Source organism: Triticum urartu, chromosome 6 (genome assembly GCF_003073215.2).
Source record: "Triticum urartu cultivar G1812 chromosome 6, Tu2.1, whole genome shotgun sequence".
NCBI classification, from domain to species: domain Eukaryota; kingdom Viridiplantae; phylum Streptophyta; class Magnoliopsida; order Poales; family Poaceae; genus Triticum; species Triticum urartu.
In genome coordinates, this window is record NC_053027.1 from 4,647,390 (window position 1) to 4,665,625 (window position 18,236).

An 18,236-nucleotide genomic window follows, 5' to 3' on the forward strand; every position below is an offset into this window, starting at 1 on the left:
CATGCCGGTGACAACGATGATCATGGAGCCTCGAAGATGGAGATCAAAAGGAGCAAAATGATATTGGCCATATCATGTCACTATTTGATTGCATGTGATGTTTATCATGTTTTACATCTTATTTGCTTAGAACGACGGTAGCTTAAATAAGATGATCCCTCACTAAAATTTCAAGAAAAGTGTTCCCCTAACTGTGCACCGTTGCGAAGGTTCGTTGTTTCGAAGCACCACGTGATGATCGGGTGTGATAGATTCTAACGTTCGAATACAACGGGTGTTGACAAGCCTAGCATGTACAGACATGGCCTCGTATACCTGACCTTATTCTTTGTAATGCTGAAACCATTATCTCTAGCATAGCTGTTGTAGAAATCATACGCAGCATCGTGAGACGTAAAGGTCATTTTCATTATCTACATGAACATATCCCTCTTATCATCTGCACTGGCAGTATCTTGGACATTCTTTGCCCCATCATCTTGTGTCACCTACACAATCAAACCACAGCCATGAAAACAGATTTCTAAGGTTTAACATTACTTACTTCCATAGAACATTGATTGCACACATACCTCACTCATGATGACCGACGACTCGGACTCCCCAGAACCAGGTGCATTTAATGATTCGTCGTTAAGGCCTGTCTCCGCGTCGGATTCACCGTAATAGTCGTACGCATTATGACATTCGTAAATGAACTGAAAAATACAACACAAATACATAATTACTTATCATATAATATTTCAGAAGAAATTCAATTTGCATGCCTACAAAATTTTTCACTTACGTACCTGACTAATGTAATCTTCATTCGAGAGCTCCAAGTTGTTTTCGTGATCATCATCAAGCTCATCGATCTATAAATTTTCAACACAAAGATTTAATGTTGTCGGATGCCACCAAACAATTACAACATGACAATGCCACTCACATTAAGATTGTCCTATTCGTTCCCATTCTCTCACCGATCTTCACGATCTGAATTTTCATCATCTGGCCAATCTTCTATCCGGTCTTTCATCAGTTCTCCAAACTCCATGTCTACCATGATATCAGTTAACTCCTCGTCCGCCATTTCCTACAACCAATATTATGTATCATCACATGTGCAAACATTATCAATGATGAAATATAAAACACATAGCACACGATCACGGATGTTATGTAAACAACCGCAACCGAGGCCGTTCAGATCTGCCCAACTTAGTAAGGAAGATGGCCACGGCACCCGTCGTGATCACTTTCAATCGCGAGGAACTGCACGATCTCAAAACCTAGCTTGATCTGTGATTACCTCTGCCGCCGGATACCTAGGTTAGCCGCCACATCAAATAACGATACCGGTGGTGCGCACAGCCGACGGCAACCGACGCTACGTGAACCCAGATCACGAGGAGCAGCACTACCGGAACAAGATCCACGATCGCATGCGCCGCCGGGTAGCTAGGTTACCCGCCCCGCTAGGTTAACCACTACCACTGGCGGCGGCAGTTCGTTCGATGGGGGGATGTGGGATGCGGTACCTGTGCGCGCTCATTGGAGATTCATGATGTTGTCACGCCCGCTGTCCGACGAGATCGCCGGCGACGAGATAGCCACCGCTGGAGATCTACTACGTGACTTATGGAGCTGCGTCAATGCTCGCGATATTGATGGAGCTGCTCGCGTGAATGATTGGATTTGGCAGGTCTTACGTAGACGTGGGGTCGTGTGATGTTTTTTTTTGGACCAGGGTACTGTACGTATATGTTCTGGGCTATACAGGGCTAGATAGGGCTTGGATCTGGGCTGCGGCGGGCCAGGAAAAAAACAAATTCACGGGGACAAAAATACCCCTCCGAAATTAGGTTAGGGGGGAGCACTGGAGCAGGGCTCGTTGAGCTGTGCCCTCAGTATTAACCCTTATGGATCCTGTGTTCTGTTTGAACTTGGTGTGTGTGTGTGTGTGTGTTTGTTTGAACCTCTGTGCTTTATAATATAAAGCGGGGCGAAAGCCTTTTTCGATAAGGTAGTGCTTACCATTGAGGTCAATCTTCTTCAAGAGGATAGCGGCCAAGAAATGCAAAAAAATAAATCAGCGCATTGGTCCTCCACTTTGTCCCGGCCAACCGAGCAGGCAGTGTTTTCCCCATATATGAATGGAAGAGAACAATGTACCTGTTAGTAAGATGATGGAGTTTTCGATCTAAGAGTGCGAACCTCCTGGACGTTGAGCTCCAGTCCAAGCTCCATGAGCGGCAACAGCTGCAGGGACGACATCACTCCGCTCTGACTCCGCCACCATCGCACGACGCGCTCTCACTGGAGCCGCATGTGCATGTCAGGCGCACTATGCTTATGGAATTCAGTGTCATACCAACAACCACCTCAGCTTGGGCTCCTTCCTGCAGTTCGCCATGAACTCAAACACCATGAGCAGCGTGATCTCAAGATCCCACTCGGGGACAGGGCAGTGGCGGTGACTATAATGTTTGTACGACCCCAGCGTCATACCGCAGGGTAGCTCCAGGTTCACCACCCGACCCCTGGCCAAGAACTCGTCACAACAAAGAACGCTGGAGTGCATGGCAGCACACACTTGCTCCATTGTGTCCAATGGAGTTACCAAGGTCACTGTGGGAACCTGTAGGCCGAAGAGGACTACGAGTGCAACCTTGTATAGCAAGCCACCACCGCAGTAAGAGTTGAGGTGCCCTAGGTCAAGCTCGGAGGCGAACCCCAGCGAACCCCAACAACACCATATCTAGGGTCGCTGGTGGGCGCGCTTGGACGGGCACGTCGGCGCGTTTCTCCCGCAGTCGCCAACGTCGTCGAGGTGCGACGGCCAAGCCGCCACCAGGGGAGACACAAGAGACCCGGGGCCGCTGGAAAGAAAAAGAAAATCTGGGTGCACATAGGTGGCCCGGAGAGTAACAAGGAGGGGAGACGGGGGGACACAAGGCATTGGATTGTGCTACAATGGCATTGGTGAAGGACTGCCAGGTCAAGAGGATCATTGATCTGAGGCCTCTCACCATGCTTCCCCTCTGAAAGTATCAAGGAGGATGGGAGTAGGGGAGGAGATCGGCAGCTATGGAAAGGGAGGGAAAGGGGATTGACATCCGTATCTCTTGATTATTTTCCTTATATGAGTGCATGCGGGAGAAGGGAGAAGGGAAGGAGTGTTTTTTTTATCATATAATTATTATATTCGAAATTTCCTGAGTTATGGCCTTACCATATCTGGATTGATAGTCTTTGGGGTAATTTAAATTTATTACCATATAATTACCATATTTGAAATTTCTTGAGTTATGACCTTGCCATACCTGGATTGATTTATTACTATAATTATCATATTTGAGATTTCTGAGTTTATAACCTTACTATACGTGGATGAATTGTGATTGATTACCATAAATACGTTGGGTATTGCCGGTCATACAAGAAAAGAGGAAAACCGGTGGGAGGGAGGTGGTGGGTGATGGGACGAAAAAAAACTAGACAAAAATGATGGGAATATTCAACCAACTCATCTATTAGGAGTAGATTAAACCGATGAAGTGGGGGGAGGGGATGAAAAAAATATAAAAAAAAAACCAGCGAAGGTTGGACGAAAAAAAACTATGATAGATGAGACGAAAATTGACCGACGAAGACTACCAACTGCTTTATTAGGAGTAGAGATACCTTGTATTTTGAACGGGCCATGAAGAGCAGCCACAGGAGTACCTTCTATGAAAGGCTCTTTGCTAAATTTGCTCAATCAGAGGCCCGATGAACGCCTGAACTTGTTTGAATTCAGCATGTGCGCGCTTGCATCCACATGGGCACAAGCATCTTTGTTCTTGGCAAAAAGTGGACAGCCTGAGGAATTGAAGACCCGAGAGCTCCTCTGTGCATCTTTGTCCTTCCAAAACAAGATCGATGAACCATCACCCAGATGACATGTGGATATTCTATAAAAGCTGAAAGAAAAAGAAAGAAACATCTTACCACCAAAAAGATCCCATAATATATGGAATCTTTCTAGACCACAAAACTTAGAGTATAGTTAATAGTATAGCTAGCTGCTGGCTATAAGCCAGTGCCATATCATCTACAGCCCATTTTATAGGCAACATGTACAATAGTAGATTAAAAGAGTGTACTATTTGTTTTATTATGTGGCACATCTTTCATTCTCACAAAGTGCCTAGGAGCACGTGCTAGTGCTGGCTCTTCACGAAGAGCCCGCTTACCTTTCTCTCCTCTTCTCTTTCCTTCAACCAAACAGAAATATACTAGTTTATTCCTTATAGCCCGCTGACTCAGCTCTATTATACTTGCTTTATCCATTCCTCATTAATTACTAACTACCACTCCGTCCAAAAAAGCTTGTCCCTCAAATGGATGTATCTAGCACTAGAGACAAGTTTTTTTTGGACAGAGGGATTACTATATATCTATATAAAAGTGAGAGAATTCAACCAAGCATATCCATCTCTAACAACAATAATTGAAGGTCAAGATAAGATTAAATCCTAAGTTCATAATCCAGTCATGGAATAAATTGGTACAAACTGAGCGTTGTCTCTGAGCTGCATAGAGAGCGCTCGCTACCCGAGCCCCTACGCTAATGTAGTTCCCAGATTGCCTACTAGATACCATTTACGGCTATGCTCTGATGTGAGAGAGCATTATCACAGCGAGGTCACCAACAAAGACTCTGTAGAGAGAAGACGATAGGGGTCAGCATGGCTCGCACTGCGGAGCGCAAGGGGGGACGGAGGGAGGGCGATTCCTCACCTACCGGCATTAATGGCGCCGCGGCCGCCATTAAATCCTCCAAGGCCTTATCCCCCCCTTTTCTCATCTCCACCCTCCACATCTCAACCCGAATCACAGCTCCCTGCGTTCCATAGACAGATCTGGTGAACGAGATGGTGGGAGGAGCGCGACGCGGGGCGAGGGCGCGGCGACTGCGACCTGCGAATCAGGTGGCGGCGCCACCTCCGCCTCCGCCACCGGTGGCGACGCTCCCAGAGATCGACGCATCATCACCGGAGGCGCTGGAGGAGATGCTTCGGGTGGTGCGGGAGAGGTTCCCGAATCGCTCCAAGTGGCCCGACATCTTCATGGAAATCATGCGGCATGCGACCTTCGAGGAGCGCGCTCGCTTTGCGGGCGACGACGGCGGGATGGACTACGAGTTCATCTTCCGGGCGATTCAGGAGGCGGAGTCATCGGACCCGAGGCAGGCGGCGAGGTGGGCGTGCTTCAAGGCAAGCTCGCCGTCGAGGCTCAACATTCGGCCTCCTCCGGTGTTGCAGATCTCCCGCATCCCTCCAGAGGCCCTGCCACCGGGAACCGTTCTCCCCAGGATTCCGTGAAGCTTCCGCGACCCGGTGCATGGGCCTTGCAGGGTGCCCCCGCTCTGCAATGGCGCAGGAGGATCAGGGGTTCCACCTTGGAACCTCCACCATGGCCGGGGGATCGCGGGGAGATTCCCCAAGTTAAGGTACGAAACGAACAACACAAATCCCGTTCATATGCTACTCTGAAATCTCATTCTGAAGTTCAATTGATTGAAGATCCCCAAATTATTTTGGGCGGGGGAAATAATAGTTCAGTGGTTTCTGATACGATTGGAAGGGTTGTCCCTTTGATTAGAGTTCCTACTTCTTCATGCAATTCCATTACGCATCCAAATGCTCACGGTGCTCTGTCGCCGACGACCCGGACGGAAAAAACTATTGAAGGACCGACTCCCACTCCATCTCCGTTGATTCGTGGATGTGTGGTGGGTAGGAAAGCGAACTTTCAAAAGACGTCTTCTGAGTCAGCTCGCGGGCTGGTGAGGAGGTGGCGGAATTCTATGGCCAGCTTTGGGTTATCCCCTCCCCGACTCGCAGCCGCCACCTACATAAGCACGGGCAGGTTCCCCCGAACCCTAGATACACCATCCCCAGATTGTTCTGGATTAGGAAAGACTTGTTTCAATCCAAAAACTTCTCAGTCCAGGACTGTTTTCCGGTTGCTTCTGTTGGTCCTTTCGACCCTATCCCTACCAAATTTCAACTCTCTGCGGAGGCGCCAGGATTTTCTAGATCGTTTGTTGAGGTTGTGAGGAGTGGGATGGAGAATCGAGGTCAGATGCAGCAAAAGAATCGTCGACCGCCGCCGGGGAAAAAACCCAATCCACAAGAGGGGAAAACCACTGCCTCTTCCTCAGGCAACAATGGCAAATCAAGCCCGCAGGGGGCGACCAAATCAAGTCAGGGGACTTTGGTCCCTCCGACGGCCACTGCCCCACCTCCCCCTCCCCCCCCCCTCCAGTATTGCAGATCCTGGATCCCAAGTACAAGGATATGATCTGCTTCAACTGCAGCTGGCCTGGGCATTATGTGGGGAATTGTGTGGAGATTAAAAAGTGCTTCATCTGTGCTGGAAATCACAACGTCAACAATTGTGCTGCCTGGGCAAAACCACAGCCTACTGCTACCTATTTTGGCAGTGCAGCTTCTGGGCTAGGGTTTTATCATGTTGAGGTCTCTGTGGCAGCTGAATCCAGCTGGTTGAATTACAACAACTGTGTTGTTCTCAAGGTGGTTAAAGGAGAGGTTTCTGCCTCAGATCTGCTAACACAGCTTAATGGGTTCTTTTGTAAGAACAAGGAGTGGCCATGGCAAATCAGAGAACTGGAAAGCAAGAAGTTCCTGCTAAGGTTTCCCCCTTGGAAAAATGTTGAGGATCTAATTGAATTTCCTCCATTTGAATTACCAATTGCTGGGGTGTCTGTTAAAATATGTGAATGGAAGGGAATGTTAGATGAGTTTGGAACACTGACAGAGGCCTGGGTACAGATTGAAGGGATCCCACCTAAGTGGTGTGCCTAGAAAGTTTTTGCCCAGATCACAGCGTGTTTTGGAATTCTGGTGGATGTTGACTGGAATGGGATCTTTAAGAGTTTTTATGAAACTATTCAGTCAAAGTTGCCTGCAGAGATCCCATGAAGATTCCTTTTGAGAGATTGGTGGAGATGAAAAAGAAACTCTACCTACTGTTCTTTACAGTGGAAGGGTTCGAGCAGAATGGTGAAGATGCTGATGGAGGAGATGATGACCCAGATCAGGATGCCCTTGAGGGGAATGAGGATAACAACACTAAAAATGCGGAAGACAATGTAGGAATGGGAGAAGAAGATGATGAAGCGATTGATGAACTGGACAAGGCCAACTTCACTACCAAGACAACCCCATCTTCTAACTCGAACAAAAACAGGTCTCAAGTGGCTGCTTCTGCAGCAGGAGCTCATCACGTGGTCATGGATAGTGCAACACAAGGAGAGATCAATGACCTCGGAGAGTGGACCCCAATGAAGGATTCTGGAAGTGAAAATGAACCAGCTTCTAGAATTGAAAAGTCTAATGTGCTGTCAGCCCATTTGGAATACTGCTCGGAACAGCTCAGTAAGTTTGAGATGGAGGAATCTGATGTAGAAGAGGAAAACACAGACATGGATACAGAATGTTTGCCTGAAGATCTAGCTTTGGCGATGAACTCAGTTAAAAGATCGTTGTTGGAATCATTGGAGAAAGCGGACTCTGTAGTCCAGAAGAAAATCAACAACAAGAACTCGCCTGTCTGGGGTCCGGTGCTGGCTGATAACCCTAGGACCAGGAAACATGGTGATGTGAAGATCCTAGACAAGGCTACTACATACATGATGAAGAAAAATCTGGAGATACCTGCTATATTTAAAGGTAAATCGTTTGCTACCCTTAACCCCAATGAACTTGCCTCTCACACTACTAAAGTTGATTTGTGCGTTGGGAATAATGAAGAAGAACGTAGTAATATCATTTTGGACATGATGGACAAAGAAAAAGTTAGATGCCTGCAATTTGCTGATGAAAACCCGGAGATTGTTCTCCTTGATAATCTAGATATATTGGATATTGATAACCCCCCTCCCTTAATTATGGAAAAGAGGACATTTCAAAAACTGAATCAGTTGGCACTGCTGGTTCTGATGTGGAATGCCCTGTTCTGAATACTAAGAAAAAGCCTTGTGGCTTATCTCATCCATTCAAATTTAAATGATAGGAGCCTTTTGGAATATCTGTGGTCTAGGACAACCTGGTAAAATTCAGTGCCTAGGAGATTTCGTTAGTAACAACCATGTTAACTTTCTGTGTTTTTCTGAAACTAAAAGAGAAGTTATTGAGGCTCATGTCCTCAGTGGCATCTCTGGTAGGATCTCTTTTGACTGGCATTATCTTCCTGCTATTAACACGGCCGCGGGGATCCTTGTGGGTCTTAAAAGTGATTTATTTGAAGTAATTGGTTTCGTTGATAAGAGATTTTGCATTGTTGCTACTGTGAAAAACAAATTAGATGATTTCACATGGCATCTTATTGCGGTTTATGGTACTTCTTATAATGAGTTTAAGCTAGATTTCTTCGCTGAATTACATGATATTATGTAAGGACTTACATACCCAGCTTTGATTGGGGGAGACTTCAATCTAGTCAGGTCTACTGCTGACAAAAATAATGGTGTTATTAACAATCAATTTTCTTACCTCTTTAACGACTGGATTAACAAATGGTGTCTCATGGAGATTAATATTACGAATAGGAAATATACTTGGAGCAATAATCAGGAGAATCCCATTTTTGCAACTATAGATAGGGTTTTTGCTTCCATTTCTTGGGATGCTCACTTCCCCCTGACAGCAATCTCTGCACTTCCCCGTGTGGGGAGTGATCATACACCTCTGCTGTTAGACACGGGAGCTCGGAGGGTTACCTCTGCGAGAATTTTTCGCTTTGAGAAATGGTGGCTTGACCACCCCGATTTTAAACAAATGGTGATCGATACCTGGAACACTTCAGTTCCTGGAAAAACAACTATAGATATTTGGATGAACAAAAGTAAACTTTTTAGAAAAAGCTAAAAGTTGGAGTATTAATGTGGAAGCTGGTATTAAGAAGAAAAAGAAAGAGCTTTTGCTTGAATTTGACATCCTTGATGTGTTTTCTGAGAGAAATCAAATTGATAATAGTGACAAAAATAGGATGAAGGAAATTAAGAAAGAACTCCAGCAGATTTGGAGCAAAGAAGAGACCGCCTTGTGGCAACGTTGAAGAGACCGTAGAATTGTGGATGGGGACAGCAATAATGCTTATTTTCATGCTATGGCTAATCATAGACATAGGAAAAATCACTTATCTGAATTGGCTGGAGAGAATGGCCCAGTCTACACCACTCAGGAGATGCTGGAGGTAGCTACTTCCTATTATAAAAACTTATTTTGTTTTGAAAACAAACATAATATTAGCCTTGGCCCTTCCTTTTGGGAGGAAGATGAGTTAGTTACCCAAGAAGAAAACGACCTTTTACAGAAAAAAAAATTTTGAAGAGGAGATTAAAGAGGCTATATTTGGGTCTTATGCCCATGGTGCCCCCGGTCCGGATGGATTATCTTTCTTGTTTTACCAAACCTTTTGGGACGTGATTAAGAATGACTTTATGGCCCTGGTGAGAGACTTTGAGGTAGGAAAACTGGATTTGCAGCGGTTGAACTTTGCTTTAATTGTACTCATTCCTAAAGAAGCTGATGCCAGGGAAATGAAGAAGTTTCGCCCTATTAGCCTGAGTAATTGTGGGATTAAGATCTTTTCTAAGGCCATGACCAATAGGGTCTCCCCTGTTGGGCGCAGGTTGATCTCTTCTAATCAAACTGCATTCATTAAAGGGAGATACATTCTGGAGAGTGTGGTGATGGCACATGAGGTGATCCATGAAATCAAAAAATCAGGATCACAAGGTTTAGTTCTCAAAACTAGATTATGAGAAGGCATATGACAGAGTTAGTTGGGAGTTTCTGTTTGACATGCTTCATTCGAGGGGTTTTGACTCAAATGGATTTCTTGGATTAAAAGTACCCTTGTTCAATAGCACTTTCAGTGTGAGGATTAATGATACAACAGGGCCCTACTTTGTAGGGGGGAAAAGGCCTCAAACAAGGGGATCCACATTCTCCCCTGTTATTTAATCTAGTTGCTGACGTTTTTACCAAAATGCTCAAGAAAGCTGCTTCTCAAAATCTAATTTCTGGGCTTCTGCCTCATGTGATTCCTGGGGGTGTGGTTAGTCTGCAATATGCAATGACACCATACTCTTCTTGGAAAAGTCTGTCCATAAAGCAAGAAATTTTAAATGGCTTCTGTCATGCTTTGAAAATCTGTCTGGCATGAAAATCAACTTTCATAAAAGTGATCTCATGACCATTAACATGGATGATCCGAGTGCTAAGGAATTTGCTCAAATCTTTTGTTGTAAGAATGGTTCTTTTCCTATTAAGTACTTGGGAGTGCCTCTGCACTATGATAATTTGAAGAGAGAAGATATCCAACCTATCATTGATAGGATTGTTAAAGGGATCTCTGGTTGGCTAGGGAGATACCTCACTTATAAAGGAAAAATTATTTTGCTTTGTGCTTGTGTATCAGTATCCCTGCTTACTTATGTCCGTGATCAAAGTTTCCTAAGTGGGCAATTAATGCAATTAATTCTCAAATGGCCCATTTCTTCTGGGGCAATCTGGAAGGGCAACACAAATACCACCTAGCTAACTGGGGTCCTTATTACTAGAAGAAAAGAATATGGAGGTTTGGGGATCCCAAACATTACAGAATATAATATGGCCTTATTAGCCTCTTGGGGGAAGAGATTTTTTAGTAACTCTAATTCAGATTGGTCTAAGCTTCTGCTATACAAATACCATGTTAATTCTCCTAATCTCCTTTGGGCTAAAAGTGAAGGGGGCTCTACCTTCTGGAAGAGCATTACTTGGGCTTTGGCAGCTGCCAAAACCTTTTATACCTGGAAACTGGGTAATGGGAAACTCATTAGCTTTTGGCATGATGTGTGGGTTGGGGATTGTTCCCTTAAGGTGCAGTTCTGGGACTTATTTTGCATTTGTAACCAAACTGACAATACTGTTGCCCAGGTTTGGGATGGAAATGAACTGAAACTAACATTCAGGAGGTGTGTTGATCGTAATGGTATGAAACGCTGGGACCAGCTTGTCCATGTGATCAAGCAACACCCTCCGTTCGATGAAACAGACACCCCAATTTGGAGATTAGAACCAAATGGGGTTTTTTCGGTTAAGTCTTTCTATAAACAAATCAATTTTGGAGGGGTGGTCTCGGACATTAGTCCTAAGATGTGGAAAATTTTATGCCCACGGAATATTCACATTTTTTTATGGCTATGTGTTCACAACAAGATACTTACTAGAGATAACCTGGCAAAGAGAAGGGAAGTGGAAGATCCTTCATGCTTGTTTTGCACAGAACCTGAAACTGTTCAACACTTGCTGTTTGATTGTGTGGTAGCCCAACAAGTGTGGAATATTGTTGCAGAAATGTTTATTATCGGTAGACTATCCTGTTTTACAGATGTTACGTCCTTCTGGCATAGACATAAAGAAAAAGCTGTTTTGAATATAGTAACAACTGCTGCCTTGTGGAGCTTGTGGAGACTAAGGAATGAATTTTGCTTTCAGGGGCGCAAGTGGAAAGATGTGAGATGCATTCTTGCAAAACTAAGCTGCTTTTTACATCAGTGGATGGTCCTCTGCGACGATGGACAGGCGAAACTTCTTCAGAGATGCATACTACTGTCAGGTGCAAGAGAGAATAATAATAGTCCTTTACCAAGACTTATTAAAGGACTATTATTATTCTCTCTTGGTAAAAAACTGAGAAGGCAGAGTAAACTTTTGTGACAGGTAGGGTAAATGAAGCCACATCCACTGTCAGGTGCAAGAGAGAATAATAATAGTCCTTTACCAAGACATCTAAACACAGTTTAGATGTTCGTAGAAAATGCATTCATCCAGAATTAGATCAGGAGAACCCATTTTGTCCAGTGGCTCCAAAAATAAAGAAATGAGCATTAGTCGGTGCTATTCGAATTTAAAGAACTAGTATTATTTCTCGACAAGAAATAATTATGTTACGAGTTGATGTCTAGTATCAACATCAATCAAGATAAATATTATCTTGCAAGGAAATGTATTGAGTGGAAAAACATAACAAGGTACGCTTCCAAATGTGACAATGGGTTAACTAATTCACATATGAGATGGTTTCACTGTATTATTTAACAACAGTTGTTGCCAATCAGCAGTTGATAAAAATCAAATGCAGAAAAGATGATTAATAAGAACCAATATGTCATTCGCAAATGCAGAAAACTTGATTAATAAGATGTTATATACTTATATATGTAGTCGATCATAATTTCATGAAGCAAACACATACCAATAGTAAACTGAATAAATTATTGTTAATTACGCAAAAGGTAAGGAGGCATTACCCGCGGTATAGAAATTTCTGTATGGATAATGGGTCTTGTGAGACCAGCAGTTTCTTTTAGAAAATCTGGTGAACCGCATCGACTTAAGTTGGAGCATGAAGTCACCAATGTATGTCGACAAGATAATCACATCTGAGTCCTCGTCATACCCAACCATCTCTGCCTTTTTGTGGTCGATACGCATTTCCTGTGGAAAGAGCGCCTCCAGATGAATGGTTTTCTGCAGCAGCACCCATTCGAGAGCACCATCACATTCTGATTTCCTCTTCCATAACTGGATGCTCGGTTTCGACATAACTGCGAAGCCAAGGTAACTATCATCTCGCAACAGCTGAAAGGAGTAGCAATTGGTATGATGAGCAGCTTCCGGCTTCTTGATCACACCAAGGGTCTGCGTTTCAATATCAAATGCAAGTATGTCACCTCGAACAAACAACCAGTAAACTGCATTCCCAATGAGGATGCTAGGCCTGAGACGAAGAATCGCATCTGTAGTCACAGTCGAGACAATATTTCCCCATGCTCCAGAAATCGATTCATAGAGACAAGCGAATGCCTGTGTGTATCCGCCGCACATCAAAATCAATCTAAACGGGCTCGAGAAACAATCGCCATGCACATGCCCATCTTCGGTGTCAGCACACAGCACGGCTGTGTGCCAGAGCCACAAACCCTCATGTTTGGCGTTGCAGAGACCTGGTGGAAAAGGCACGCGGTGCTGCCGACCAGTGAGAGGATCCCATATGACGGCCACACGCCCGCTGTCGTGGACCATGACGGCGAGGCCGTGGCGGCAGCCTAGAAAGTACCAGTGGTCATAGGAACTGCTGCTCTTGGGCACGGAGAAGCGCTCCTCCGGGATGCGGTTCGGCTTCATGATCGGAAGAGGAACAAAACTGTAACTTGTGCCAGTATTCCCTGCGAAGAAACCGAGCAGAGGGGGTTTCCGGTGATGTTTGCGGTAGCGGCTGAGGAATTGTGGGTCAGAGAGGATGCTGCGCCAGCGCAAGCAAACAAGGGAGGCACGGGGGAGTGCGGATGGCAGCGGAGCGACGCGGAGGAGGATTTCCTGGAGGAGATTCTCATCGTCCAGCGGCGCTGGCGAGGAACCAGTATCGTCGGCATCCTTGGATAGGGGGCCAGCCGGCATTGCGGAACACCGCAGCCTCTTGCCATCCACACTTGGATCGACCCTGAAAGAGCAGCAAAGAAACACAGTAATCAGCAGACTTGTTTCTTCAGTCAATTTTGGTTGCAAACAAATCAAATGTAATCAATCGACATATTTCCTCAGTCAATGTGTGCTGCAGAATATCCTCCAACACATAACGAGCATGCATCATCTCAATTTCCCAATTGGACCCAAAAACATACGCAAGCTCTGTTCTTTTGCCCAAAATACAATAACAAATGGGATGGGGCTGATGATCTTACCGTTGGGGAATCTGAATCTGAGCTGGATCCATGAGCCTCCTCCTGTATCCCTCTCTCGCTCGCTCCCACTGTCCTTCTCAACCGCCGGCTAGGGTTCCGAACAAAAGTCAAGCTAGGGTTTCCGCCAGAGAAGAAAATAAGTGAAAGAAAAGGAATCGCTAGGAGATGGAGGAGGGGAGGAAGGATAAGGGTGTCCTGACCTCGAATCGTCGGTGGCCGGCTGCTGCCGGGGACGGGGCGGCCGGCGTGAGGTCGCCGGCGGCGCCGCTCCTTCCGCTCTCTGCCTCACTCGTGTGGAGACTGAAGTATTTTCTTTTTCTTTGAGGGGATGGAGACTCAAGGAAAGTGCGAGCTCTGGTGTGTATGTATGCGTGTGTGCGCGGCCCAGCTCAACGGGAAGACTGAAAGCCCAGCTATCTTAAATGGACTTGCGAAACAAAAGCCCACATATACTTCAACTCCTCCACGGGATACTAAAGAAAGAAAGAAAAGGAAATGAAAAACAAGAACAAAGAAACATTTACTTGATTTTTCTAATTTATAACTAGTTTTATCCCTTTTATAGAAATTTAAAAGTCAAAATACTACCATGTATTGTAGGAACAAAAAAAAATCGTGTATAAAAATGTTCATGCTAATTTTCCATATTATTCAATTGTTCTAATATGAACGATGGATTTTCTAAAAATATATGATGAACACTTTTAATACAGTATGAACACATTTTAAAATACATAATGAATAATTATTTAAATACGCAATTAACATTTTAAAATACTCGATAACCTTTTGAAAACGTGATGAATATTATTGACAGTAGTCACTGCGGAAATTTTAAAAGACGTGGGGAAAAAATATAAAATCATAAGGAAAGACAAATCTAAAGAAGAACTAAGAAAAGGTAAAAAAACACAGAAAAAAAAAAGAAGATAACAGAAAAGCAAAGAAAACAACAAAGGGAACAAATAGCATATACCAACAGGGCCTACTAGACCGGTTCAGTAGATGGCAGTCCCACACAAAAAATCAGTCAACTCCACAAAGACGAGCGTCTCTCCTAAAAATACTAAGCTCCCTGGAAATGCTCCTCTCTACTCTCTAGTGAATCCACGCTGTGATTGCCGCTTTTGGCCCCACCAGTAAGTGTTTGACCCGTTGATAGAAATTACCGTGCTGCCACCCCGTGCGAACGCTCATTAAGGAGCCAATTTTATCCATGGACACCGGAATCCGACCCGATCTATCATGGATAGGGTACGGATATAATTTTGTTCTCATGTGAATTGCCCAAACCCAACCCTGATTGGTCCAGTACAATGAAGCTGCAATGAGCTTTTATGATCCACTTGACAAAAAACCCAGAGAATAATAATTACACACAACAGATTGGTTATGATCTGCCTCAAGAATCCATGGTTCATTTTGGTAGAGATCCATGGCTTCCACGGGGGGTTTCACACTAGTAGAAAAAGGGTCAAATGTGAGACACATTAGACCCGGTTTATAACAGAACCGGCACTAATGTGTCCATTAGTGCCGGTTCCAACGGCTAGGCGGGAGGAGCTCTTTAGTACCAGTTCGTGGCGAACCTTTAGCACCGGTTCGTGCCACGAACCGGTATTAATGAAAGTGGTGGCAGGATGTTGTCAGAGTGGGGCCTCTCCAGCACCTTTAGTACCGGTTCGTGCCACGAACCGGTACTAAAGGTCGTCCTATATAAAATCTTCGTCCACCAGCACTCTGTTCTTCCCCCTTTCCCCTCTCCCTCTCCTCTATTCTTCCCTTCTTCCTCTCGAGTTCATCACAAAATTTGCCCCAAATTTGTCAAGATTTGTAGTCCCCCATCCATTCAAATGATCACAAAGGTTAGCAACTTTATCCTTTCATCTCTCATTGCTAGATTAGCTCTTGCATTGGTTTATATAGTGATTAATTGTGGGTTTTAGTAATTTGGGAGGAATTATATGTGGTAGTATTTGATTTATATGCAAATTGAGGTCAAAATAACACTTAGTTTGCATATGTAGGTGTGGTTTACTTAGTGCCTTCTAAATCTCCGTCGTAACCACCGTCGATCGCCCACACCGTCCCGTCGCCGGCACCACCTTGTGGTGAGCCTCTTGTTGATGAAATTTTATATAAAAAATTGATGTTTGTGTGATTTGGATATATAGTTACTCGTATAATTATCTTATCCGTACGTTGTTTGTTATACATAGTGCCATGGTTTTGATATCCGTCCCCGTCGACCCTCGTCCTTGTTATGATTCGGATGTGGTATATTCTCTTTTAAAACTATTTGTTGCATTTCGTGTTTATGACAAATTATGCCCATCAAGTTGACATAGATATTTTTATCTAGGAGGTATGTGAACTGGAAATTCCAACCGACCCTATTGTCGAGAGGTTAAATTTAGTTGAAAGAGAAAACGAGTATTTGAAAGAAAAATGGAAAAAAATTGAGGGGGAGAAGATGGAATTGGAGTTGCATGTTGCTGATGTCGTCGATGATCACAAGATCAAGATGGAGAAAATGCGCTTGAAAATTAGAAAGATTAGAAAATATGCCATTGATAGTGAGGCTTGGTATCATTATGCTGTTGGATCAATTGTTACCTTAGTTGCGATCTTGATCGCATTTGTTGTTGCATTTAAATGCTTTAGCTAGAGAGTTATTTGTTTGTTGCATTTAAGTGTTGTATGAACTTTATGTATTGTATTAATTTGGTGTTTTCGGTGTTGTGTATTGAAGATGAGCCGGCAATGGATGTATGATGACCGATGCTCTCCCGAGTTCATTAATGGCGTGTGTCTGAGGCAAACAAGCGGGCGGATGGTTTTATGCCTTGTCCATGTGCTGGCTGTAAGAATGGTCACAATTACTCTACGTCAAGAACCATTCACGTCCACCTGTTTGAGTCCGGTTTCATGCCCCACTATAATGTTTGGACGAAGCACGAAGAAAGAGGGGTTATGATGGAAGACAATGAAGAAGAAGAGGACAACGACAGCTATCCTGGCCATGGGTTCCCTGAATACGATGATACAACAATGGGGGAAGAAGCTGAGCCGGTACTGCGGGAAGAAGCTGAGCCGGCAATGCGGGAAGAAGCTGAAAAAGAGGCATCAGATGAGCCCGTTGATGATCTAGGTCGGGCCATTGCCGATGCAAAGAGAAATTGCGCAAGTGATTTGGAGAAGAAGTTGCGGAGCATGTTAGAGGATCACAAAAAATTGTTGTACCCGAATTGCGGAGGTGACAAGAAAAAGCTGGGCACCACACTGGAATTGCTGAAATGGAAGGCAGAGAATGGTGTATCTGACAAGGGATTTGGAAAGTTGCTGGTAATGATAAAGAATATGCTTCCAAAGGACAACGAATTGCCCGAGAGTGCGTACGAAGCAAAGAAGGCTGTCTTCCCTCTAGGGTTAGAGGTGCAGAAGATACATGCATGCCCTAATGATTGCATCCTCTACCACGGTGAGTACGAGGATTTGAACGCTTGCCCGGTATGCGGTGCATTGCGCTATAAGATCAGCCACGATGACCCTGGTGATGTCGAGGGAGAGCGCCCCAGGAAGAAGATTCCTACCAAGGTGATGTGGTATGCTCCTATAATACCACGGTTGAAACATTTGTTCCAAAACAAAGAGCATGCCAAGGCGATGCGATGGCACAGAGAAGACCGTAAGAAAGATGGAAAGTTGAGAGTACCCGCTGACGGGTCGCAGTGGAGAAAAATCAAAAGAAATTACGGGAAGGAGTTTGTAGATGACGCAAGGAACATATGGTTTGGTCTAAGCGCAGATGGCATTAATCCTTTTGGGGAGCAGAGCAGCAACCATAGCACCTGGCCTGTGACTCTAAGTTTGTATAACCTTCCTTCTTTGTTGTGCATGAAGCGGAAGTTCATTATGATGCCAGTGCTCATCCAAGGCCCTAAGCAACCCGGCAACGACATTGATGTGTACCTAAGGCCATTAGTTGAAGAACTCTAACAACTGTGGAATGGAACAGGTGTACGTGCGTGGGATGAGCACATGGGGGAAGAATTTGACCTAAAGGCGTTGCTGTTCGTGACCATCAATGATTGGTCTGCTCTCAGTAACCTTTCAGGACAGACAAACAAGGGATACCGTGCATGCACGCACTGTTTGGACGATACCGACAGTATATATTTGGCTAATTGTAAGAAGAATGTGTACCTGGGACATCGTCGATTTCTTCCGAGCAGGCATGTCATAAGAAAGAAAGGCAAGCATTTCAAAGGTGAGGCGGATCACCGGACGAAGCCTCGCCACCGTACTAGAGATGATCTACATGATATGGTCAAGGATTTGAAGGTAGTCTTTGGAAAGGGTCCTGGTGGACAACCTGTTCCGAATGACGCTGACGGACGCGCACCCATGTGGAAGAAGAAATCTATATTTTGGGATCTGCCCTATT

General features: G+C 44.6%; 1 protein-coding gene across 3 annotated transcripts; it reads right to left on the reverse strand.

The window, feature by feature from the left end:
• Positions 1 to 205: 205 nt before the first annotated feature.
• Positions 206 to 14,120, reverse strand: LOC125514893. Of its 3 annotated transcripts, none has more exons than XM_048680266.1 (8): positions 13,990 to 14,120; positions 13,790 to 13,877; positions 12,356 to 13,548; positions 3,670 to 3,947; positions 932 to 1,078; positions 792 to 857; positions 573 to 698; positions 206 to 488 (listed from the first exon to the last, which is right to left on the reverse strand). In XM_048680266.1, the coding sequence occupies exons 2-4, from the start codon at positions 13,819 to 13,821 to the stop codon at positions 3,781 to 3,783; spliced, it is 1,392 nt and encodes a 463-aa protein (XP_048536223.1). In that variant the 5' UTR covers positions 13,822 to 13,877; positions 13,990 to 14,120; the 3' UTR covers positions 206 to 488; positions 573 to 698; positions 792 to 857; positions 932 to 1,078; positions 3,670 to 3,780. The 3 variants fall into 3 exon arrangements, with proteins under 3 accessions (XP_048536223.1, XP_048536224.1, XP_048536222.1); XM_048680267.1 differs by having other exon boundaries at positions 3,670 to 3,889; positions 13,790 to 13,901; positions 13,990 to 14,110; XM_048680265.1 differs by having other exon boundaries at positions 13,790 to 13,901; positions 13,990 to 14,110.
• Between the last annotated feature and the right edge of the window lie 4,116 nt (positions 14,121 to 18,236).